The 25069-nt window shown below is 50.6% G+C and overlaps 1 protein-coding gene and 1 pseudogene across 3 annotated transcripts in view; both read left to right on the forward strand.

The window, feature by feature from the left end:
* Positions 1-25069, forward strand: part of TMEM181 (transmembrane protein 181) — a 63999-nt gene that overhangs the window by 12294 nt on the left and 26636 nt on the right. For 2 of the 3 annotated variants that reach the window (XM_061130401.1, XM_061130403.1), the window contains exon 2: positions 19747-19850. In XM_061130401.1, the coding sequence (XP_060986384.1) occupies positions 19747-19850 (104 nt within the window). Of the gene's footprint in view, positions 1-4928; positions 5031-19746; positions 19851-25069 lie in introns of those variants that run through there. The other variant, XM_061130402.1, reaches the window with a different exon arrangement.
* Positions 6368-7588, forward strand: LOC133047255 (S-phase kinase-associated protein 1-like; annotated as a pseudogene).

Raw genomic sequence — 25069 nt, forward strand, 5'->3', positions numbered from 1 at the left:
GAGTCAGCTCTCCGCATCAGGTGGCCAAAGTATTGGAGTTTCAGCTTCAGCATCAATCCTTCCAAATAATATTCAGGACTGATTTCTTTTAGGATGGACTGGTTGGATCTGCTTGCATTCCAAGGGACTCTCAAGAGTCTTCTCCAACACCACAGTTCAAAAGCATCAATTTTTTTGCATTCAGATTTCCTTATAGTCCAACTCTCACATCCATACATGACTACTGGAAAAACCATAGCTTTGACTAGACGAACCTGTGTTGGTAAAGTAATGTCTCTGCTTTTTTTTTTTTTTTTAATTTATTTTTTTTATGTCTCTGCTTTTTAATATGCTGTCTAGGTTGGTCATAGTTTTTCTTCCAAGGAGCAAGCGTCTTTTAATTTCATGGCTGCAGGAGGGTTAGGGAACAAATATTTGTACCCCCTCCAAGTTTCTAGGTTGAAGTCTTAACCCCCAGCATGGCTGTATTAGAAGTAAGGAAGTAATTAAAGGTTAAGTGAGGCTCAGTGGTAAAGAAGCCACTTGCAATGTAGGAGATCCAGGTTTGATCCTTGGGTCAGGACGATCCCCTGGAGAAGGAAATGACAACCCATTCCATTATTCCTGTCTGGAGAATCCCATGGACAGAGGAGCCTGGTGGGCTACAGTCCACAGGGTCACAAATAGTCAGACATGACTGAGCAACAACACAAGTCATGAGGGTGGGCCCTGGTCTGACAGGACTGTGTCCTGTGAGAAGGGACAGGAGAGACCCTGCACCAGGGAAGGGTCATGTGAGGACACAGCAGGAGGGTGGCTGTCTGCAAGCCAGGAAGAGCCCGCATCAGAAACTAAATTGGCCAGAACCTGGATCTGGGACTTTTAGCCTCTAGGTGAGGAAACCCTGGAGAAGGGCATGGCAACCCACTCCAGGATTCTTGCCTGGAGAATCCCATGAACAGAGGAATCTGGGGCGGGGGTGGGGAGGGAGAGGGCGGCTACAGTCCATGGGGTCCCAAAGAGTCAGATATGACTGAAGTGACTGAATGCATGCATGCAGTGTGAAGAAATGGACTTCTATTGCATAAGCCAGTCACTCTGCATTTTGTTGAGGCAGCCTGAGCTAAGACAGTAGGTTAGGAAGAACTGGAATAAGCCGTTTCTTTTCCTGAACTGGGGGCCCACCAAGAACATGAATACTCAGTGTTAGCTGTCACTGATTACTGTTAACGAGAGGTCAGGAAACCACGACGGAGTATCTACAAAATGCTGGACGAACGTCCCTTGCTAAGCGGGGAAGTGAATTGCATCCCTTGGAGCAGACAGCTGATTTCCTGGGGTAGCACAGCTTTTGCAGATGGGCCTCTTGAGTTGTTGCTTTGAACTCTGAAAAAGAGCCGTGAGTGGGAGTCAGCATGCTGCAGGCTGGTGGGCTTGACTCTGGTCCTATTCTAGGAGATTATTTAAAAGAAATGGTTCATTGACCCTTAGGAAATGAACATCAGGTATGAGTAGGATTTTTTTTTAAGAATAAGTGGTATCAGACCAATCTTATTCTTGACACCGAGATCCTTTCTGAAGCAAGTAGTATTAGTAGCAGTGTTAGTCACTCAGTTGTGTCCGACTCTGCGATTCCACAGACTGTAGCCTGCCAGGCTCCTCAGTCCATGGGATTCTCCAGGCAAGAATACTTGAGTGGACTGCCATTCCCTTCTCCAGAGGATCTTCCTGACCCAGGATCAGCAAGGCAGGGTGTCAAATGAGCTTCCCTGGTGGCCCTAGTGGTGAAGAACCTAAGAGAAACAGGCTTGGTCTCTGGGTCCAGAAGATTCCCTGGAGATGAAAATGACAACCTACTCTAGTATCCTTCCCTGGAGAATCCCACAGACAGAGGAGCCTGGCGGGCTACAGTCCATAGGGTCTCAAAGAGTCGGACACCACTGAAGCTACTGAGCATAGCAGAGCAGGGTTTCAAATACGTACATGCTCATTTACCCATGGGTGAAATTTCCCAATTAAATAGGATTATTGGGGAATACTGTGGACATGATATAACTGGATCTTAGAAGGTTTTAAAATAAGAACAGAGTTGACAAATGTGGGCTGTCTTTGTGGTTAGAGAGACTCCAGCTGGGGGCTCATTTGCATCAGAGTATCTCTGTGGTTAGAGAGACTCTAGCTGGTGGCCCATTTGCATCCGGCCTCAGCTGGTCATGCTGCATCCCTGTCACATTCAATAATGCATGAGACGCCAGCACTGGAGGTCCCACGCTGGGGTCAGGTCAAATAGTTCCTGAGAAAAAGCACTTCACCTCTCCTGGCCTGTTTCCTGTCTATAAATGAGGACGATGACCACTGGTAACTCATCAAGCTGTTAAGGGAATTTACAGGCCTTAGGCTTTGCAGGTGCTCAGCAATTGCTGGTTATTCTCATGGGAGAGCATGAACCTGAGCGGAAAGCGGAGGGGGCAGCCTGAGGATGGAGTAATAGATCCAAGGGGTGGAAGCTGCCCACGCACTCACTCTTAGGCTGCCACAGACTCACCCGCAGCATGTTCATTCTGAGCTTAACGAGGGAGGTACCCAACAGCAGCACACTTGGAGGAGGGGGACCTGGAGGAGGACGTGGAGGGAGGTGAGGGAAGGCTGAGCATCAGACCAGCTTCCTCCAAACCCCAGCACACGGACGTCCCTCTCACTTGGTCACAGACAGCATCACGGCACCCTTCCGTTTCCTCTCCCACCACAGTGCTAATGATGTGATTGGTTGTTGTTTGTTCCACTGACTGTGTCCCACTAGAATGTTAGTCCCAGGAGTCGAGGACTTGCCCGTGGATTCTGCCTTGTGTTTCCAGAGCAGAGAAGCATGCCCGGCCCACCCTGAGTGCTCAGTCAAGGTTGGAAGAACAGACGAGTGAGGATAAGAGGGATGGAAGTGACGCAGGGCCACAGCTCAAGGGAGGACCACTTCCTGGAGCAGTTATCAGGAGGCAGTGTGGGCCTCAAAGATGTCAACTCTTTTAATACCTGGAGTCATCGGAAGAGAGCAAGGGGTCTATGGGGATGTCTCAGGGAGACGAGCTTGCTGGCCCAGTCCTCCGAGCAGGCATTTCTATACCCGATAAGCCTGGCTGCAACTGAGAGCTCAAAGCCAGCTGCCTCTGGGCAAATGCAGCCACCAGTGTGTTTGGTTTCATCCTCAGAGATTCAAATATTGTTTTTGAACAAGTTTGCCACGTTTTGGAATCGGAAGGCCGTCACCTGAAAACGCTCATTGAAGTCAAACTCTTTTCAAAGCGCTGAGTGGCAGCTGCCCCCTTTAGATGCTGCTACCCACCTGTCCCTGCAGGTATTGGCGTTTACATTTCCTGGTCTTATCAGGAAGAACCCTGTCCCTCTGAGACTGTATGAAAAGAATTCGAGAAATAGTCTTTTGTTATTCTTTTAGGAATCGCAGTTTCAGATTCAGAGTGTGAATGGAATTTCTTGTCATAATTACCCAGGATTGAGGCTGTTGCTTTGCCTGGTAACCCCGTCCCTGCCACACTCCCCCCCCCAACCCCACACCAACTTTCTAACCTCCACTCCACCCCATGAGCCCGGACACCATGCATTCTCTCCCACCCCACCCCCATCCGGCTGACTGTAGGTCCCCCCTTCCTCAGTGCCACCGAGCAAATCCGTGCTCGTCACACTTTTTTGGTAACTGTTAATACCTCTGCCTCTAAGTTTGCTGAGGGCAGGGACTGGATGTTCATGTTGGCATCTTCAAGCCAGTTGGCAGCCTTAGTGAGCAAATGAGAAACGCACAAGAAAGGCGGCCGGAGTCTTTCATTTTCCCTCCTTCAGACTGACTTTAAATAGGCCGCCAGCAACATTTCAGGGCCTTCAGGGGATAGGGGACATTGCAACCAGTGCTCCAAAGAGGGTCTGGAAATATCTTCATCTGTTCTGGATTTCAGAACTTTAGGAACGAGGGGCAAGATGCTAACTCTAGAAAGTGCTTTTGGTCAGCTCATGTCTCCACACCCTGTAGAAACAACTTGGACTGCGATGTTTCTGAACACTTGCTCCTGTCCCGGCGCTTAGCAGAACCACGACCTGCAGGGTCACGCTGTCAGCTCTGTGGGAGGTGGGCACACACACATCCCTCCTGAGAGACAGTGCTTGTACTTGGACAGAAAACCTGCACGCTCTATAGTTCAGAAAAGGTTTGTGGGAGAAGCTACCAGAAAAGCTCCCCTGTCCTCATCACTTGGGCGTGTCAGAGGTTTGCCCCAGTTTTTAATGTCTCTGGGGTCACAAACCTCTTTGTGAAAATGGAAGGTTACAGACCCCCTCACCAGAAAAATGCAGACACCTATGGGGGAGGGCATGGCAACCCACTCCAGGATTCCTGCCTGGAGAATCCCCATGGACAGAGGAGCCCAGCAGGTTACAGTCCGCGGGGTACAAAGAGTCGGACACGACTGAAGCGACTTACCACGCAGGCATGGGTGTCTATGCAGACACCTTTCAGACAACCAGGGCATGCCTGGACTCCCACGGCCATTCTGATGCCGAGATGAAGACGCTCTGGAAGCAAAGGGTGGCTGAACTAAGGTGCTGTCCCCTCCGCTGGGCGCAAGGAATGAGTCAAGTCCTTCATTCATTCTATTGTGAACCCTTGTCTGACATCCCCCCTCCACCCCCCTACCCTACCCACCGGCCCCGGCGCTCGAGGGGCTCAGGGGAGGTGGTCGCGCCGCGGGGGCCCTCCCCAGCGGCCTGGAAGCAAGGCCTGCCGGGGCTGCCCACCCCTCCACCGGCGCGCGCCCCCTTCCCGGGCCCCTGTCCCTTCCCCAGCCCTGCAACCCTCTCCCCTCCCCCGGCGCGGCCCCTCCCCCCGGCGAGCCGCTTCCGCGCACGTGACCGGGCCGCGCGTCGCGCTCCGGCGAGTCTCCGGGAGCCGGCGCACCCCGGGCCGCTGTGCCTCCGGCTCCGGCTGCCGCGGCCGCAGTGAGCGCCCCGAGCCCGCCCGGCGCCGAGGGCCGCGCCGCCGCGATGGAACCGTGAGTGCCGGCCCGGGCGAGGGGTGCGGGGTTGCGGGGCGGGGAGTCCCTGGGGCCCCCGGGCCCGGAGTTGGGGCTCCTCTGTCCGGTTCCAGGAGGCCGGCCGCGGGACCCCCGCCCACGTGGAGCCCGCGGGCCCGGGGAGGGCGCGCCGCCCGCGCTTCGTGCGGGGCAGTCGGCGCAGGGGCTGCTCCACGGACCCGCCGGCCCGGGTGGAGTTGGCGTCGGAGACGGGGTCAGGGTTCCAGGGCGGGACTCGGCCCGAGCGCAGCGCAGGAAGGCCCTGCTCGCCCCGGGGAGCCGGGTGCCCCCGTCTTTCCCCAGGGCAGCGCCATGCAGATTGCTGAGAAGTGCCTTTTCCCCCCACTGGAGCCCCTGCCCGGCCTTCCCGCTGCAAAGGCGGCCCCTGCCCTGGGCCGAGGCCCTGTTCATGCCTGCTTTCTGTCCAAGCGCCAGGTAGAGGGCGGGGGCTCCGTGGGCTCTTTGATGATGTTGCCACGTTGGGAGCTCTATGCAAGCCTCTTTAGATGTGGGGGACACAAGGCTTACGAGTTTTACAGTCTGCTGACTTCAGGCTTATTACTTCTGTGAAGTGAAGGGGTTTTAATGAGTAAAAAAACCTGTTCATGGCCTCACAGACGCCGTCCCTGAAGCTTGCAGTTGACGCCACAGTCATCTGGGTGTTCCTCAGGGGACATCTGGAAAAGAAGGAGAGAGAATTAGAAGTTTTAGCACTTGAGTCGCAAATGGTGGCGAGAAGGGGGTCCCGGCGTCTGTGATGGGAGGTTTGGAGGGCAGGTCCCCACAATCGAAGGCTGCCCTGAGAGGGGACTGTGAGAGCGTCTCTGTGTGTTTGAGGTTTTAGAGGCTGAAAGGCTTGCAGTGCACTTCTGCTCATTTCTCTGTGGACATAGAGACGCAGGATCTGGGCGTGTTGCCTGAATGCAAACACATGTGTTGCAAGGATAGGTTTTTCCTCTTGCTTGTGTAGAAGTTTCTGACCTGATCACTTTAGCTCAACACGGGAAACCTGACTTGCATACAATATTAGTCCCAGATGGGTGTTTGAAAGTTCTCCTTTTAATTAAACCCCAGAGGGAGCTAGGCTACCAGTACTGCCTCTGCCCAACTCTGGGGGCAACATTCATTTGTGAAGTGAAAAGGGAAAGTGTTAGCTGCTCAGTCCTGTCCAACTCTGCGACCCCTTGGACTGTAGCCCGCCAGGCTCCTCTGTCCATGGGATTTCCCAGGCAAGAATATTGGAGTGGGTTACCATTTCTTCCTCCAGGGGATCATCCTGACCCAGGGATCAAACCCACCTGTCCTGCACTGCAGGCAGATTCTTTTCCATCTGAGCCACCAGGCAAGTCTAGTTATGTGAACAGCACTTCTGGGAACACTGTGAAATTGTGACCCTGTGGCCGAGTGACAAGTGGCATGCTGAGGTCCTCACGTACTGAATCTCCCTGGGCCCACACAGTGCAGCAGCCCGAGGCTTAGAGTCGCTCCCCTGCGGAGTGTCGGCCACCAGATGCTGTCCTGTCGAGCAGGGGGCCCAGGATTGCTCATACAGAGGTCAGCTGGCCACCATCGTCCAACGCTCAGAACGGCGCAGACCTGAAAGTGAGAAAAAGTCTTTGGCAACAAATAAAAATCCTACCCTCTGGCTGTATTGGCCTCGTTCTCCGCCTTTGAGTTTTGCTATTTGACGACGACGCCCTGCTCACTTCAGCCTCTGGCCCACCATCTCCTTGAGACCTAACACCATGCCTTCCATTAAGTTGCAGAGTTCTGATGGAAAGATATCCGAAGTTGATGTCGAAATTGCAAAACAGTCTATGACCATCAAGACTACGTTGGAAGATTTGGGAATGGGTGATGAAGGAGATGATGATCCAGTCCCCTTGCCAAATGTTAATGCAGCAATATTAAAAAAGGTCATTCAGTGGTGCACCCACCACAAGGATGACCCTCCTCCTCCTGAGGATGTGAAAACAAAGAAAAACGACCAGATCATATACCTGTTTGGGATCAAGAACTCCTGAAAGCTGACCAAGGGACACTTTTTGAGCTTATATTGGCAGCAAACTACTTAGACATTAAAGGTTTGCTTGATGTTACCTGCAAGACTGTTGCTAATATGATCAAGGGGAAAACTCCTGAGGAGATTCGAAAGACATTCAATATCAAAAATGATTTTACTGAAGAAGAGGAAGCCCACGTACGCAAAGAGAACCAGTGGTGTGAGGAGAAGTAAAATTTTGTGTCTGACACTGTAACACTGTAAGGATTATTTCAAATGCTAGTTGCACTGCTTTGCTTATAATTGTTAATATTAGAAAAACAGGCAACAAATGCAGCAGCAAGTCAATTGTATTAGCAGAATGTTGTCCTCATTGCACATATAGTTTCAGTACAGTTCCCAAACTTACGGCCCAGTTTCTTCTAGTATGATCAAAAGTTTCTTTTCTTTGCTCTGAATAAAATTGAACTGTGGGTTCCCTATGGAAAGTGGCATTTTGGGCTTTCCCTTTTTGTAAAGCAATTTCTGCCTAGTTTATTGTCCAGTTAATTTTAGTTTAGTGACTTTTAAACTTGGCATTGTAAATAAAGCAACTTGCAAAAAAAAAAAAAAAAAAAATCCTATCCTCCAAAAAAGCCTGGAAGTCTAAAGCACATACAGGACTCCAGTGCCTGGTGGGGTCAAAGTGCTCGTGTTGGTACATGTGACGAGGAACCCATGGCACCAAAGGTGAAAAGTGACAGGCGCAGGAGGAGAAGCCGGGAGCAAGAGCGGGCTGGGGGAGACTGGGAGCGAACAGGGCAGCTGCCGGAGCAGGCTTCCTGGCTGGGGGGATTCCTGCGGGGCTGTTGCCCTGACTGCTCTGCTCAGGGGCGGCCCAGCCTGTTCTTTTTAAAAGGTCAGGAGAGGTTGCCATCAGAACCAGTCAGAAAAAAGAGAGTTCCCAGTTCTAAAAGCTTTATGCTTAAGTTTCCTGCAAGCACATTCCTTTTCTGGTAGTACTGGGGACGTGAGAGGTGCTGGGAGTTAAGTGGGGGACAGGGGAGGGCGTGTCTCAGTTTATTGCTAAAAGTGACTAACAGGAATACCTGTTTGAGCTGCAAGGTCCCAAGTGGCTGAGATTTCTCAGGTTCATTTGTTGCTTTGCTCTGACGCAGGCGTTTTCTCTGACGGTTTCCATCAGGTCGCCTCGTGTGTGTGTCTCGATTGGCATTTATGGCCAGTTTTTGAAGAGTGTATTTTGCAAGTCTCCTTCCGCCTGGGTGCATTTAAGCGTAGGAAAAAAAAATGTGTTATTCAGGCTCCTGCAGCAGCAAGCGGGTGGTACAGGGGAAGCCCTGCGGTGGTGGCTGTGTCCCAGGTCTTCTGAGGGTCCTGGGGCCCTAGGGACAGCAGACCTGGTGAGTGTCCTGTTCGTTCAGCTGTAGAGCTATTTAGATTTGCATCCCTTACTTAGGACAGGCTCCTTTCTGAACCGGAAGGATCTCTAGAACTAGCGAAGGATGACGGAGTGTTTACCGTGTGTCAGGTGCCTATGTGGCATTTTGTATTTGTCACTCCACGTAACCCTCATCGCCTCCCTTCCTCTTAAGAGGTTTCTCTTATCCCAGTTTTCCAGATGAGGAAACGGAGGCGCAGCAGGGAAGTCCAGGCGGTTTTCTCCAGGTCACCGAGGACGAAAGCCCGAGAGCGGGCCCCAGGGCCCACGGTCTTGGGGCTCATGCACCCAGCTTCAGTCACAGCTGGCCCTGATGGAGCATTCGCAAGGTTCCCCATCGTAACTCACCTCGTTATCACAGCAGCCCACGGCAGCAGGGTCCCTCGGTTTCCTGAATTTTACAGTTCAGGAATTAGAGGCTCCGGGAGGTGACGTGGTTCTCCCCAGATTGCCCTGCTGGTCGGTGGGGCACGGGCCTTCCAGCCTGCAGAGCCTGAGCTCTTAACCCCTGGACTGGGGGCTGCTTCCTTGCTCTGTTTGCCGTGGGAAGGGTATTCGATGACCTGACCAACACGCTCCTGGGTGTGTGTCCCTGGGCCTGGCAAGCAAGGATACACGTGAATTCGTGGCTCCTTGAGCAGCTTGGAACATCATTCATCAGAATACATTTTGACTTTGTTGGGCCTTGAATATCTGCCTAATGGCCTTTTGGAATAAGGATAATGTTTTTGTGATGTATCAAGTTGGCTGATTGAAATTTCAGAATTCTTGGGGCTTCCCTGGCGGTCCAGTGACTGGGACTCTCTTCCCCCAGTGCAGGGGGCCTGGGTCAGGGAACTAGATTCCAGAAGCCGTGACCAAGAGTTCGCATCTGCCAACTAAGAGCTGGCACAGCCAAATAAATAAATAAAAACATTAAAAAAAGAAATTTCAGAATTCTTATTCTCCTTCTCCAACCCCATTAAATGGTGGGTCATTTAAAATGGAGAGTTTGGTGAGGCTGCCATAGAGTGGTGGGTCTCCTTTCTGCTTCTGACCGTGTGGGTTCAAACCCCACCTCCGTGTCTTGCTGACTGGGACCTTGGTGGGTATATACTCTCCCCAGCCTCCGCTCTGCCATCTGTAAATGGGGCTGATAATACCTCACAGGGGGACACCTGGCCAGGTACCAGGTAGGTGCTTAGGGAATACACCTCATGCCTTTCCTGCAGTTGGCGGGGCGGGGTGGGGCACTCTCTGATCCAGAGGAGGGGCAGTTACACAGTCAATCTTCTGTGATATCAGAAGGATGAAACCTGAGGGTTTTTTTTGTTTTTGTTTTTTTTTTTAAGAAAAAGTAGAGGGTAGGGCAGAAGCCCAACCATTCCTATTCATAACCAACGCAGTTGAGTCCCTCCTCTGTGCTTACCACACTCTTCTGAGAGTTTCACTTTTGTCTCCCTCCCTGTGGGTGGTATTCTGCCCGCCTCTGATTTTCGGACGAGGACACTGATGCCCCTGGAGGTTACCTGGTTGCCCACCCAGCGACTGCCTAGGGAGTGGGGAAGCCAGGATTTGAACCCAGCCTGACAGGCACCAGGCTGGCCCTTTGGGCCCTGGGAGATGAGACCACTTTTTAATACAGATTGTGAGAAAAATAAAATCTTAACTGAAACATGAGAACTGGCCGAGAGATGGAACATCCCTTTCCACTGCCCAGATTCTACATTTCTAATTCTACATGGGAAACCTGGGTATATGGTGAGCAAATAGCATTATTTGTCATCCTGAAGCAGCTTTAGTCTTTATTTATCTGCTGTACCGTGACTCGACGAGCCGAGCAGACAGGGAATTCTCTGGTGTCACAGAGATGCGTCAGAGCTGGACAGGTTCTGTGATGGCATCTTCTGGGACAGAAGTCTGCAGGCTGAATGCACATCAGGGCTGACTTTGGCTCTCACGCGGAGAAAATGTGACTCTGAGCCCCTGCAGCTTCTGGGGCTGTTTCTCCCCGCTGCGTGCAGGTCACCCTGGGGGGCCCTTGTCCCCGCAGAAGCTGCGGTGCTCCCTCCCCCCCACCCCCTCTCCGCAATGCTGAGAGACGCACCCTGAAGCGTTTTCTGCGCTCACTCAGGTGTTGTCCACCGCCTGGCCCTCTGCCCTAGCCGATAAAGAGGCTCATTGAGTGCTCGCCTCCCCCGAGATTTCTTTCTAGTGCTGTTTTATTAACTCTTATGAGGCCTGCGTGGGAAGGAGAAGTGCTTAGTGGGCAAAGGAGCCTTGGCCGGCGGCCGCTCAGAAGTGCCCGGCGGCCCTGACCGGGGCCGGGCTTGTCCGCTGGCCGAGGGTGCCCCGGGGCAGGCCCTGGCTGGGAACTGCCTTGGCCAGTTCGCTGACACCGAGGGCAAAGGTCAGAGCCACCAAAGCGTTAGAGAAAGAAGTTACACGTTGATAATTAAGATAGCAGGGAAAATAATGAGAACCTGGGGGAAGCCAGGGAAACACCTGGCATCTGTGAGGCACAGTAGTGGGCACCCTGAGGGCAGCGGGGGTGTTTTGGGGGGTCTGCAGACGGCTGTCACCCACGGGGAAATCCGGGGACAGGCGTGTGTCCCCCCCTCCCCGTCCTGCAGGGGGAGACGGTTGCTTCCTCAGAGCAGCCAGTGGAGAGGGGGGGCCTCCCGGGAGCCAGGACCTCAGCGGGTCTGGGAGGGTGGGGGCTGGAGGGAGGGGCCGGACGTCATCCTCGACGGCAGTGCAGGGGCGGTGCCTCGGCGCCGGGGACGGCCGGGCACCGTCTCACGGAAAGGGCCGCCCAGGTGCCTTGAACTGGGAGGTTTCCACGTCTCCATGACTGCCTTGAAGTTTTGCTTTTCGTTTTGGTTTGTTTTTAGGGTGTGGGTATCAGTGGGAAGCTTTTGATTCCAATAGAATATCTCATGAAAAGTGGCTGACACAACATGGGGGGGGTGTGTGTGTCTGGAATTTGAGGTGGGAACGTCCAGGGCTAATCTGATGGCTCAGGGGGCCGGGGCGGGGGCGGGGGGAGTCTCCATCCTTCTGTTCCCGCATCCTAAACTGTGGGCGGCAGCCACCCTCGTACGTGGGGTGGTGACAGGCAGTGCCTCCCCTCAGTCACGGGCCCTGAAGGCAGGCAGCGGGCCAGCAGAGAGGGAGGCTGGACAGGGGAGCGTCTGACATTTTGAGCCTCTGTTCTGGGGGCGCTCGTTTCGCCGTCAGGGGACCAGGGTGGGAGGCGGGCACAGGATGTTCCTGCAAAGACAGTAGGTATGGCTTCCACCCCACCCTGAAGAAGATGCCTTCCTCCTGCGGCCGTGGGTCCCAGCAGACACGCCCCCAGGCGTGTCACACGCGTGCGCCGCGAGAGTCATGACGTGCCTGGCTGTCACCATGAGCGGCAGGGGAGTTGAGGGAGGACTTCCCACGGGAGGGGATGGGGGGAGCAGAGCTGGGGGCGGGGGGCGCTGCGGGCGGCTCGCAGAATGACTGGGGCCGCGCCGTCCTGGGAAGCTGGCAGAGGCTCAGCCCGCCCAGTGAGAAGGGCCCGGTCTCGTGTATCTTGAGGGTTTTGTGGACACGTCAATGGTGGGGAGCGAGGAGGAGACTCCAGAGGTTTCTGGCCTCAGCAGCCCGGTTGGAGCTGCCCGTTCCCGAGGCGGGGAGACTGCAGGGCCTCCATGGGAGGCCAGGGTCCGGCTCTCAGCACAGCACCCCCGAGACGCCCACGCAACCTCGGCGTGGAGACGCGGCGAAGGCGTTCCTTCCGCGCTCGGCCAGGTCCGGCAGGGCTGAGACAGGACCGTGCGCGCTAGCCCCTGAAGCAGGCTGCCCTCACCTGGGGAGTCAGAGCTGAGAGGAGGGGCGGGAGCCGCTTCCAGGGGCCCCAGTCAGGTAAAGAGGGTGCTTGCCCGGGAGAGCCCTGCAGGACGGGTGTCCCGCCATTTCTTCCTCCTGGGAATGGAGGTCTCCACAAACACCCCTTCCTTGGAAATGTGATGAATACGCATGGTGGAGGGGAGGCAGGGCTCACCATGATGTGGATTAAAGCTGCAATTTTGGGTCTTGGCTTTCCAAGAAAGGGATTTGTAGGTTCTCTAGGAAATATGTCTGTGATATCGTAAATCACCCGTGAAACTGAGATTTAATTTAGAAGGGACCCAGACAGTCCAAGCTGGTGCTAAGGTGACAGTCTGTTCCATCACATTGGAAAGGTCTTCCAAGGGTGGAGGGGCTCCATAGAGGCCAGGATTTTTGAGAGAAAGAGTGTGTGTGTGTGTGTGTGTGTGTGTTAGATGCCTGAGTGTGTAAAGATACACGGACCCAGAGAGGAAGACTGACGTATGGGTCCCTTCAAGAGAAGAAAAAGAGAGACATGGTCGGGAGCCAGCAGGGTTTTGTAGGAAGTCTTCCTGCCCTGCTTATCGAGGTAGAAGACTTCATCTGTGGCTGCACTTGACCTGGCCAGGGTTCATGGGGAAACAGGAGCCGGTTCCCTGCTCCCGACCCTCTCACCACCAAATGGAGGGAACCACATGAACATTTTGGAGCAAACTAATAAAAGTTGAGTTGATCAGATGTTTTCTGAGTGCAAACCGTGTGTCTGTCTGATGTCTCTGCAGTCGATTGATGCTTTATCTTCAGGCCCTCAGGCCTGTAGTGCTGACCACATGTGCTGTAGTGGTTTAATAGCCTGGGCAGCTGCGAGCGATGGAGAAGCAGGAGAAAGCTTCATGGAGAAGGTGGGACACAGAGGTGAACCATGAATGCTGGGTCAGATTCGGATAGCAGGGAGAAAAGAGAGCATTTCAGATCGGGAGAGCAGTACATGAATGGGCTCGTCTGGCGTCTGGCTTGACCGCATTGGGAAGCTTTATAGAACTTAAGCCCTAAATCCTGGAGTCTGACGCTTGTGTTTGAACTCTGCCTCTGCTTGGTAAAGAATCTGCCTGCAATGCAGGAGACCTGAGTTCGATCCCAGGCTTGGGAAGATCCCCTGGAGAAGGGAAAGGCTGCCCACTCCAGTATTCTGGCCTGGGGAATTCCATGGGGTTGCAAAGAGTTGGACACGACTGAGCGACTTTGACTTTCTCTTTCTGCGTTGAGATCCAGGGCAAGTCACCTGCCTCAGCCTGAGCGTTCTCATCTGTGAAATGGGACTGTTAATAGTCCCTACCTCAGAAAGCAGCTGTGATAACTAAGGGAGGTAGTAATTCTTGTAGGATACATGCAGGGTGGTAGGAATTTAGGGAAGGATTGGGGGGACCCTCAAAAGCCATAACAAGGAGTTTAAACAGTCGAGTTGGCTGTGGGAGCCACATAGGCCTTCTGTGCAGGGGTAGCACGTTAATGGTGCTGTGATACCCACAGAGGAAGATGCACCGGGAAGACTGTTGGGGGCTCATGTGGGAGGGGACGAGGGCCTGGACTGCGAGGCTGGTGTGCAGGTAGCAGAGAGGAGCAGGAGGAAGCGAGGCATCACCTCTTCCGGGCTGGCGGTGCCGGGTGAACCTCTTCCGGGCCGGCTGTGCGCCATGAACCTCTTCCAGGTCGGAGGTGCAGGATGAAGGAGAGACAGGCGGTGAGGTGACCCTAGGGCTTCCGGATGTGGGGCTGGAGAAAGGCGGGAGGCAGGAAACTGGCCGTAGAAGCCGTTTTTCTTGATGCTATTTTAGTTTTTTTCATTGGTTCAATTTCAGACCTCTTGATTGTAAAGTGATATAGGACTTCCAAGATGTTTTGGGAGCCATAGTTCCTGAGTGGGTTCCAGGGCAGGCAGGAGGTTGGGGACCATCCCAGGGGCAGGAGGACTGTCAGAGAGAAAGCAGGAGATCCGTGGTGGGCGCCCGAGGGTCCACAGCGTGGGGTCCTGAATCTGGGTCCGAGAATTTCCAGAAGAGGGTGGGCAACCATGGAGCAGGAGGGTCTGAGGCCGCATCTGTTTTCTTCTTTTCTGCACCGCTTTCTGCCCTCTGAGCAGAGACCTGCCTGCTGGTGGCCTGGTCACAGGACTGCGGGCCGTCTGCTCACTGGTTCGTGCCTGGCTGTGGGCAGGTTTAGGCTTTTTAACTTGACTGCGGGGACATGTGGGCAGTTCAGCAGGAAGGTGGGATGGGCAGAGGGACCCTTGGGTGCCTGGTCAGGGCAGGATGCCAGGAGGCACAGAGCCCGAGATGCTAGGTGGCTTCAGGGTGCCCTGGTCCGGGCAGGTCACCTGACTCCTCACCCCGTGTTTCTCCCACCTCGTGGTGGCGTCTTGGAGTTCTCTGGACTAGGTTCAGCAGTGCGGGCCAGCGGGCCGTCCCTGGCGTGTCGGGAGTCTCTGGGTTCTAGGTGAGCTGCTTCAAAGTGTTCAGGGACACACGGCGAGCCGGCTGGTGGAGGGGGCATGTCATCAGCCTGTCCTTGGTCTGGGCAGTATCCCCTGGCCCAGGACACCAGAGCCGTCACATCCCTCCGGTGTGAGGTGAGGTCCTGCTGCAGGGGAAGTGGGGAGCAGAGAGACGTGAGGCCCAGAGCCCAGCCCATTCCTTGCAAACCCAGGTCAGCTGGGCTGGTTATGCAATGCCATTTGCTCACCCTGGGGGCTTATTTTGCCTCCTCCGTGTCTTTTTTTTTTTCCTGTCCGGGTGGGTGAGACTTGATTGCCGAGCTAGGAAAATAGCTAATAAATTGGATTGAAGTGGAAAGGGAAACTGCAGATCTTTACTGAGTCCCCGAGGAGAAAATTGGAAGCAAACCCACAGTGGTCTGTGTGCTGCAGGAACTTCAGCCTTCTCACCTGCTGAGGAACTGTGCTTTTATAGTAAATCACCAATAATGCATCTTATTGATGGTATGCTTTAAAAATCAAGCATTAAATATAACTTTTCTTATTCTGCTTTCCTCTGCTTAGAGGTCATCTATTCTGAGCTGCTGGAAGGCCCTTGGCGCCCTCAGAGTCCCTGAGGGCAGCGGGCGGGGGTGAGGGGTGTGTGTATGCCATGGGTGACTTTATGTAATTCTTTAAAACAACTTCAGGCATACAGAAGAGTGGTGAAGACAGTGCAGGGTGTTTCTGCACACCCTCTGCCAGGCTCCCTGCGTGTCACCATCCAGCATGTTTGTCAGAGCTCCAGTCCCCACTGGGGCGGTCGCGTTAACATCTGAGCATGTCTGCACGTCCCCCAGCATCCAGTCCATGTAGCTTTGTGCACTGTTATGAGCGTGGAGGGCTTCCCAGGTGGCGCTAGTGGTAAAAAATCCGCTTACCAATGCAGAAGATATAAGAGATGCTAATTTGATCCCTGGGTCGGGAAGATCCCCTGGAGGAGGGCATGGCAATCCCTTCCAGTATTCTTCTCTGGAGAATTCCATGGACAGAGGAGCCTGGCGGGCTGCAGTCCATGGGATTGCAAAGAGTCAGACATGACTGAGTGACTGAGCACACACACATGAGTGTGTGAATGCCAAGTGCACCGGCGATGAAGTCTTCCCTCTGCAGGGTGCACTGAGGCCTCTCACGAGGCGGGGCGGGGTGGTGCATGTGACCCGGGAGACCGTCAGGACTGCCGAGGGCAGAGCTGTGGCATCTCAGGCAAGAATCTGCCATCTCTCAGTTTCCCCGCCTGCAAATCCAAGGACTTCCTCGCTGAGCTTGTGTCTGGCTCTATTAGTGTAAGGCTTTCAGGCCTCTTATTATCCTTAGGATCCCAAAGTTGAGTTGGGATCTGGCCACTTAGTTCACAAGCTCTCACTTCCCATACCCACCGGGGTTGTTTGTGGTTCAGCCTTCACACCTGAGTCCCAGATGGGAAGACACCTGTTCCTTCATTTCTTTGCTGGCCACCCCATCTGAAAGTTCACTCGCCCAGGCCTGGGAGGCCCCGCAGGAGAGTGCTGACTTCGTGTCAGCAGAGCTACATCAGAGGGACTCAGGTCCCTTTGCCCTGGGAGGCTGCCCAGATGTGTTCCCGGCCAGCTGTGGCCTTGGGCCTGCAAGGGAGAGGGGGTGTGTGTGCTCACAACTGTGAACTTGATAAAGAGCAAACAACCTTCCCTCCTTTCCTGGTTCAGAGCCTGAGTCTCCTCCTCCAGGGGGGTATGTCATCACTGGCCTGCCCTGAAGGCATGAGAAATTCCTTCCTGCTTCCTCAGCTCCTCAGGCCAGGAAACGTTGGGCCGTAAAAAGAACAGCGTAAGCAAAGCAAAATGGAAAACCCCAGAGGCTCTGATCTCTCCCGGCTTCAGGGTCTGGGGGAGGGGGGCAGCCTCCCCTTTGGGTCAGGGTCCTTGGAGCCTGCCATGCCCCGAGTATTTAAGTCCCGTCTTTCACAGACTCTTCAGTTGGCCAGCCCCTGATGTAGGGAGTTCTAGAAGAGACATGATGCAACATAGTTTTGGAAGTTTTGGCCACAGCAATCAGAACAGGAAAGGAAATAACAGGAATCCAGACTGGAAAAGAAGAAGTAAAACTCTCACTGTTTGCAGAAGACATGATCCTCTACATAGAAAACCCTAAAGACTCCACCAGAAAATTACTAGAGCTAATCAATGAATATAGTAAAGTTGCAGGATATAAAATTAACACACAGAAATCCCTTGCATTCCTATACACTAACAATGAGAAAACAGAAAGAGAAATTAAGGAAACAATTCCATTCACCATTGCAACAAAAAAAAAATATAATAGTTACGAATATATCTACCTAAAGAAACAAAAGACCTATATATAGAAAACTATAAAACACTGGTGAAAGAAATCAAAGAGGACACAAATAGATGGAGAAATATACCGTGTTCATGGATCAGAAGAATCAATATAGTGAAAATGAGTATACTTATGCAAAGCAATCTATAGATTCAATGCAGTCGCCATCAGGCTACCAATGGTATTTTTCAGAGAACTAGAACAAATAATTTCACAATTGGTATGGAAATGCCAAAAACCTCGAATAGCCAAAGCAATCTTGAGAAAGGAGAGTGGAACTGGAGGACTCAACCTGCCTGACTTCAGTCTCTACTACAAAGCCACAGTCATCAAGACAGTATGGTACTGGCACAAAGACAGAAATATAGATCAATGGAATAAAATAGAAAGCCCAGAGATAAATCCATGCACCTATGGACACCTTATCTTTGATAAAGGAGGCAAGAATATGCAATGGAGAAAAGACAATCTCTTTAACAAGTGATGCTGGGAAAACGGGTCAACCACTTGTAAAAGAATGAAACTAGAACACTTTCTACTGCCATACACAAAAATAAACTCAAAATGGATTAAAGATCTAAACGTAAGACCAGGAACTGCTAAACTCCTAGAGGAAAACATAGGCAAAACACTCTCTGACATAAACCACAGAAGGATCCTCTATGACCCACCTCCCAAAATATTGGAAATAAAAGCAAAAATAAACAAATGGGACCTAATTAAAATTAAAAGTTTCTGCACAACAAAGGAAACTATAAGCAAGGTGAAAAGACAGCCTTCAGAATGGGAGAAAATAATAGCAACTGAAGCTATGGACAAAGAATTAATCTCAAAAATATACAAGCAACTCCTGCACCTCAATTCCAGAAAAATAAAAGACCCAATCAAAAAGTGGGCCAAAGAACTAAACAGACATTCTCCAAAGAAGACATACAGATGGCTAACAAACACATGAAAAGATGCTCAACATCACTCATTATCAGAGAAATACAAATCAAAACCACAAGGAGGTACCACTTCACACCAGTCAGAATGGCTGCTATCCAAAAGTCTACAAGCAATAAATGCTGGAGAGGGTGTGGAGAAAAGGGAACCCTATTACACTGTTGGTGGGAATGCAAACTAGTACAGCTGCTATGGAGAACAGTGTGGAGATTCCTTAAAAAACTGGAAATAGAACTGCCATATGACCCAGCAATCCCACTGCTGGGCATACACACTGAGGAAACCAGATCTGAAAGCGATACGTGTACCCCAATGTTCATCACAGCACTGTTTACAGTGGCCAGGACATGAAAGCAACCTAGATGTCCATCAGCAGATGAATGGATAAGAAAGCTGTGGTACATATACACAATGGAATATTACTCAGCCATTAAAAAGAATACACTTGAATCAGTTCTAATGAGGTGGATGAAACTGGAACCTATTATACAGAGTGAAGTAAGCCAGAAAGAAAAACACCAATACAGTATACTAACACATATATATGGAATTTAGAAAGATGGTAACGATAACCCTGTATGTGAGACAGCAAAAGAGACACAGATGTATTGAACAGTCTTTTGGACTCTGGGAGAGGGCAAGGGCGGGATCTTATGAGAGAATGGCATTGAAACATGTATATTACCATATGTGAAATGAATCACCAGTCCAGGTTCGATGCATGAGACAGGGTGCTCAGGGCTGGTGCACTGGGATGACCCAGAGGGATGGGATGGGGAGGGAGATGGAAGGGGGGGTTCAGGATGGAGGACACATGTACACCCATGGAGGATCAGTGTATGGTAAAACCAATACAATATTGTAAAGTAAAGTAATAAATTAAAAAAAAAAGAGACATGATGACCTTTCACACCACTGTTTGCTTGTGACCGAAGAAGAAAGGAGGAATGAATAAGAGGAGCTAAAGGAACAAGTGTTAGGATGGACCCTCAGGATGGGACGGCTTTCCTGTTGGCGTAAATCACAGACACCTGCGGGTGGCTTGCCAAGTCGCTTCAAACCCAGACCCCACAGTGAGGGCCAGGCCAAGCTTCACCCTGACAGGTGAGGCCAGCGAGGGATGTCAGCCTGAGAGGGTCCCTGGACAGGAAGCCCAAAGCCGGGGGCTGGCTGGAAGATGAGGTAGACATGTGATGCTGGGGGCGCCTGGAACCACCCTACCCCCCACCCCGGCCCTGCCCCGGTCCAGGCTTCATCCTGGTGGCTGATAGTCCCCATGTGAAGAGTTAGGGCCTCCTGGCCTGGGCTCGGCTCTGGCTGCTGGAGGTGAGGGAGTGGAGGAGGTCAGCCTCCTGTGTCTGACCTGGTCCGCATGCCCCGAGTGGACTTCGAGATATATCCTCCCCCCATGAGGGTGGGGTTTGCCTGGGGGCCTGCAGCTCAGGGTGGCAGGGACCCTCTCCCATGCCCTGCTGGGCCCAGAACACACCAAATGGCCCCCAGCCTGGCCATGGTCACTGAGGTTATCGGGACAGTTTGGTGAGCCAGGTCGCCTGGTCTAGGGTTCCCAGGTGGTGGGGGAGGCCCTCACCCCGCCGCCCCTCACCCCGGCTTCTCCCCGCAGGCTGGCGCCCATGCGGCTCTACACGCTCTCCAAGCATCACTTTGTCCTGGTGTTCGTCGTCTTCTTTGTCTGCTTCGGCCTGACCGTCTTCGTTGGGATCAGAGGTGAGGAGCGGTTGTTTTTTTTTTTTTTTTAACTATAATTGATTTATAATGTTGAGTGAGTTTCTGCTGTTCAGGAAAGTGATTCGGCTATGCATATATATATGTATTCTTTTTCATGTCCTTCTCCCTAGTGGTTTATCACAAGACGTTGAATATAGTTCCACGTGCTATATAGCAGGACCTTTTTTGTCTGTCCTGTATGTTATAATTTGCCTCTGCTGACCCCAAACTTCCAACCCGACTCTCTCATGCCTCCCCTCCCCACCTCGGCCATCACAAGTCTGTTCTCTGTATCTGTGACTCTGTTTCTGTTTTGTAAATGAGTTTGTGTCATGTTTTAGAGTCCACATAAAAGTGATATCGTACGGTCTTTGTGTTTCTGATTTACTTCACTCAGTATGATTATCTCTAGGTCCATCCATGTAGCTGCACACGACATCATTTCATTCTTTTTTGTGGCTGAATAGTATTCAGTTGTAGATATGTACCACATCTTTATCCATTCATCTGTCGTTGCGCATTTAGGTTGTTTGCATGCCTGGCTATTGTAAATAGAGGTGTGTGTATCTTTTTGAATGATAGTTTTGTCCCAATATAAGCACAAGAGTGGGATTGTGCTGGGTCATATAGCAACTCTATATTTAGTCTTTTGAGAAACCTCTGTACTGTTCTCCATATGAATTTACATTCCCACCCACAGTGTAGGAGGGTTCCCTTTTCTCCACACCCTCTCCAACATTATTTGTAGATGTTTTAATGCCAGCCATTCTAACCAGTGTGAAGTGGGACATCATTGTAGTTTTGATTTTCATTTGTCTAGTAATTAGCAATGTTGAGCACCTTTGCCTGGGCCTGTCAGCCATCTATATGTCTTCTTTGGGCTTCCCTATGGCTCAGATGGTAAAGAATCTGCACACAATGCAGGATACCCGGGTTTGATCCCTGGGTCAGGAAGATCCCCTGGAGAAAGGAATGGCTACCCACTCCAGTATTCTTGCCTGGAGAATTCCATGGACAGAGGAGCCTGGCGGGCTACAGTCCATGGAATCGCAGAGAGTCAGACATGACTGAGCGACTTAGACCTTTTATGTCTTCTTTGGAGAAATGTCTGTTTAGATCTTCTGTCCATTTTTTGTTTGGATTGGTTTATTTTTTTATTAAGTTGTATGAACTCCTTGTATATTTTGGAAATTAAGACCTTGTCAGTCAGGTAATTTGCAAATATTTTCTCTCAGTTCATAGGTTGTCTTTTCATTTTGTTTGTAGTTTCCTTTGTTATGCAAAAGCTTGTAAGTTTGATTCGATCCCTTTTGTTTATTTTTGCTTTTGTTTCTATTGCCTTGGGAAACTGACCTAAGAAAACATTGCTACGATTTATGTCAGAGAATGTTTTTTGTTTTTTTTTCGTTTCCCTTTTTTTTTTTCTTTTTTCTGTTTTTATTTTATTTATTTATTTATTTATTATTTATTTATTTGTCAGAGAATGTTTTGCCTATTCTCTTCCAGGAAATTTATGGTATCATGTCTTATATTTAAAATTTTAATTCATTTTGAGTTTATTTTTGTGTAGGATGTGAGGATGTGTTCCAACTTCACTGATTTACATGCGACTCTCCACTTTCCCAACACCACTTGCTGAGGAGACTGTCTTTTCTCCATTGTATATTCATACTTGCCTCCCTTGTCAGAGGTCATTGACAGCAGGTGTCTGGGTTTATTTGTGGGCTCTTTACTCTGTTCCATTGAGTCATATGTCTGTTTTTGTGCCAATACCACACTGTTTTGATTACTCTAATTTTATAGTATTGTCTGAAGTCTGGGAGGGTCATGCCTCCAGCTTTGTTCTTTTTCCTCGGGATTGCTTTGGCAGTTCTAGGTCTTTTATGGTTCTCTATAAATTTTAAGATTATTTGTTCTAGTTCTGTGAAAATTGTTAAGGGTAATTTGATAGAGATAGCATTAAACCAGTAGATTGCTTTGGTTAGTATGGCCATTTTGACAACATTTTTACAATCTACCACCATAGGACATTTTTCCATTTCTTTAAATCATCTTCAGTTTCCTTTACCAATGTTTATAATTCTCAGTGTACCAGTCTTTCACTTCCTTGGCCAAGTTTATTTCTAAGTATTTTATTTTTTTGATGTGATTTTAAAAGGGATTTTTTTTTAACTTTCCCTTTCTAATATTTCATTGATAGTGTAAGTAAATGCAACTTATTTCTGTATGTTAATCTTGTATCCTGCTACCTTGCTGAATTTGTTTATCAGTTCTAATAGTTTTTATGTGCAATCCTTAGGGTTTTCTATATATAACATTATGTCATCTCTGTATAATGACATTTTACAATGACAGTTTTACCTCTTCTTTTCCAATTTGGAGAAGTTTTTTTTTCTTGTCCAATTGCTGTTGCTAGGACTTCTAATCCACTGTTGAATAGAAGTGGTGAGAGTGGGCATCCTTGTTCCAAATTTTAGCAGGAAGGCTTTCTGTGTTTTACCATTGAGTATTATGTTGACTGTGGGTTTATCATAAATAGCTTTTATTATGTTGAGGTAGGTTCCCTCTTTACCCACTTTGATGAGTTTTTTTCATGAGTAGATGTTGAGTTTTATCAAATGCTTTTTCCACATCTGTTGAGATGATCATGTGGATTTTATCTTTTATTGATATGGTGTTACCACATTGTATGTGTGGAACTATTCTTGTGATGCTAGGATGAATCCCAATTGGTCATGGAGTATGAGCTTTTTTTTTTATGCTGTTGGATTTGGTTTGTTAATATTTTTTTGAGAATTTTTCTGTCTATATTCATCAAACATACTGGCCTGTAATTTTCTTTTTTTGATAGTTTCTTTGTCTGGTTTTGGTATCAGGATGATGGTGTCTTCATAGAGTAAATTTGGGAATGTTCCCTGAGATGAGGAGCAGTTTTTGACCTTCTTATCATTTACAGTTACCTTGGTGCAGTGCCATTCAGCTCAGCTTAGCTGTACCCACTTACTCTCAGCCCCTGATGACCCCATCACGGAGGGTGATGCACAGAGGGGTGACCCTGGTCTTGCCCTTCACAGCAGCCAAAGCCTATGCTCAGCTTGGCAGCACTGGGCAGCCTTGCCCATGTTCTGTGTGTTGGAAGAGTCGGTTGTGCTCCAGAACCTGCCCTTGGCATTGGGGAATCCAGAACATGCTGTTTGATGGAGGGGACGGGCCATGTAACTGGTTCCAGTGCAGCAGATTCTGGGGGAGGGGTGAGAGCAGTGAGCATGGGATAGAGGTAACCATGGAGGAGGAGGAGGCGGGCCATATGCAGGCTCTGACAGCTGCTGGGTTTATCTATTCAAATTATGGATTCCAGAACTGGGAAATTAACTGTAGGATGGGTTTGGGGACCCGCTGGGCCCACTGTGACACATACCTGAGCTAAAACCCCATTGATCACCTGGCCTCCATAGGTCCCTACTCTGGTAGACTGCAGTGGAGTTTTGAGTCTCTTAAAATCAGCATCAGTTCAGAGCCAGTGTCCAGCAGTTCCCCAAAATTAATCATCTGATTTTCTTCAGTGCACTTGTCCTGGTAGAAGACCAATCATTCTCTCCTCTGGGAGAATGATTGACAGTACAAGTGTTTGGCAGTATACTGGAGTGCTTTCTTAAGGGGACCCAACCTTCCCTTTGTTCAAGGGCCTTTGGGTCTGTAAACTGTCTCATATTTGGAAACTACTGATGGGTTATGGTTCTCTATTTTTATGACATATGTTAGACTTTTGTATGCTTGACTTGAACTTTCCTGCTTATGAAGATCAAGTACGGATTTGTTAGGCTTCCTGTGTATTTCACGTCTGGGACCACCATGATCAGTTAGCTAACGCTGTAGGTCTGTGGGAATCAGATTGTCTGACTGCCATGATTCTGCTGTCCATCACGGTGAGCACGCCCACCATGCCTTTGGCAGTTGGTGTCACCTCGTGGCCCCTGCCACCCCTGGGATCCAGCTCCTGCCCCTGCATCTTGTTTCCCAGCTTGGGGGCTGTAGTTCCCATGGTAAGGCCCAGCCTACAGAGCAGGACAATCATAGAGCACTTGAAGGATGCTCGGGGCTCCCCTCACAAATACATTTCTCACAGCAGTGGTGAAAGGCGTGTCTTCTGGACTCTCCCAGTAGGTCTTAAATGACAAATCCACCCTAGCAGTCCCACTCCTTAAGTCTGTGACTTCCCCCCACCCCATACACTAAGCCTGGGCAGGTACAGCATTTCTGATTCATTCACTGGAACCACCTTTGGGTCCTTGTTTTAGCCAACCACCCAGTCAAACCCTGGGAGCCCTTTCTGTCTCCCTGAGCTACAGCTTTTCAGTGTAGAATCTCTGCTTGGTGAACCCGTATCCATCCAATGGGCCTGAGACGGCTTCACGTTCCTTCCACCATCATCGCACACCGTGTTCCCTGGGTTTCTGTCTGCATAAATCAGGAAACTCAGGTTGTTCTTCAGGCACGTAGCATGCATCCTCACGGGTCCTGTGCTTCCCCTCTGGGGCCTGCTGGGATATGAGCCTAGTTACAGGTCTAGAGGTGAAGAGGGTGGGTTGTGCAGAGAAGCCTTGTGGTCCTGCGCTGCCTCTGAGGAGCCATCCCTGATTGCTTAGATGGGGCAGGGCTGGTCCATCACGAGGAGGCGGGAAGGCCCCTTCCTAGGGGAATGGGGAGAGCGTCCCACTGGGAAAGGACTTGTGGGAATTTAGTGTGCCCAGCTTCGTCAGGACCCTCTCTCATGTCCCCAGAACAAGCTCCTGTTCTCTCCCGGTCAGCATGGTCATTTCAGCAGCGTGGCTCCCTGCGAGGCTGGGCGCTCAGCTGGGTTGTAATTCAGCCAGTCGCAAGAGGAGATTCCGGTGTGATCTTCACAAGTCTCAGCCCTGTGGCCGTAGGAAATAAGGGTCTCCGTCAGGGCCCACACAGGCACTTTCAGATCACGTGTGCGGCCCTTGAGCTGAGAATTCAAGTCCCTGAGCTCTTCCTTGTCTCTCGCCACCTTGTCCAGTGACATTAGGAGCAACCCGCCATCCGCATTACGTTAGTTTTCCAAGAATGTTCTGAAGTATCCCTAAACAGAGTCGCTTAACTCCTTGCTCTTTGTAGTAAATGGTTGATTAGGAGTATCTAATGAAAATACTTTGCATATGTTCCTGGACCATCAGTGCTCATTTTACTACGGGACA

This window comes from Dama dama, chromosome 26 (assembly GCF_033118175.1).
Source record: "Dama dama isolate Ldn47 chromosome 26, ASM3311817v1, whole genome shotgun sequence".
Lineage (NCBI taxonomy): Eukaryota > Metazoa > Chordata > Mammalia > Artiodactyla > Cervidae > Dama > Dama dama.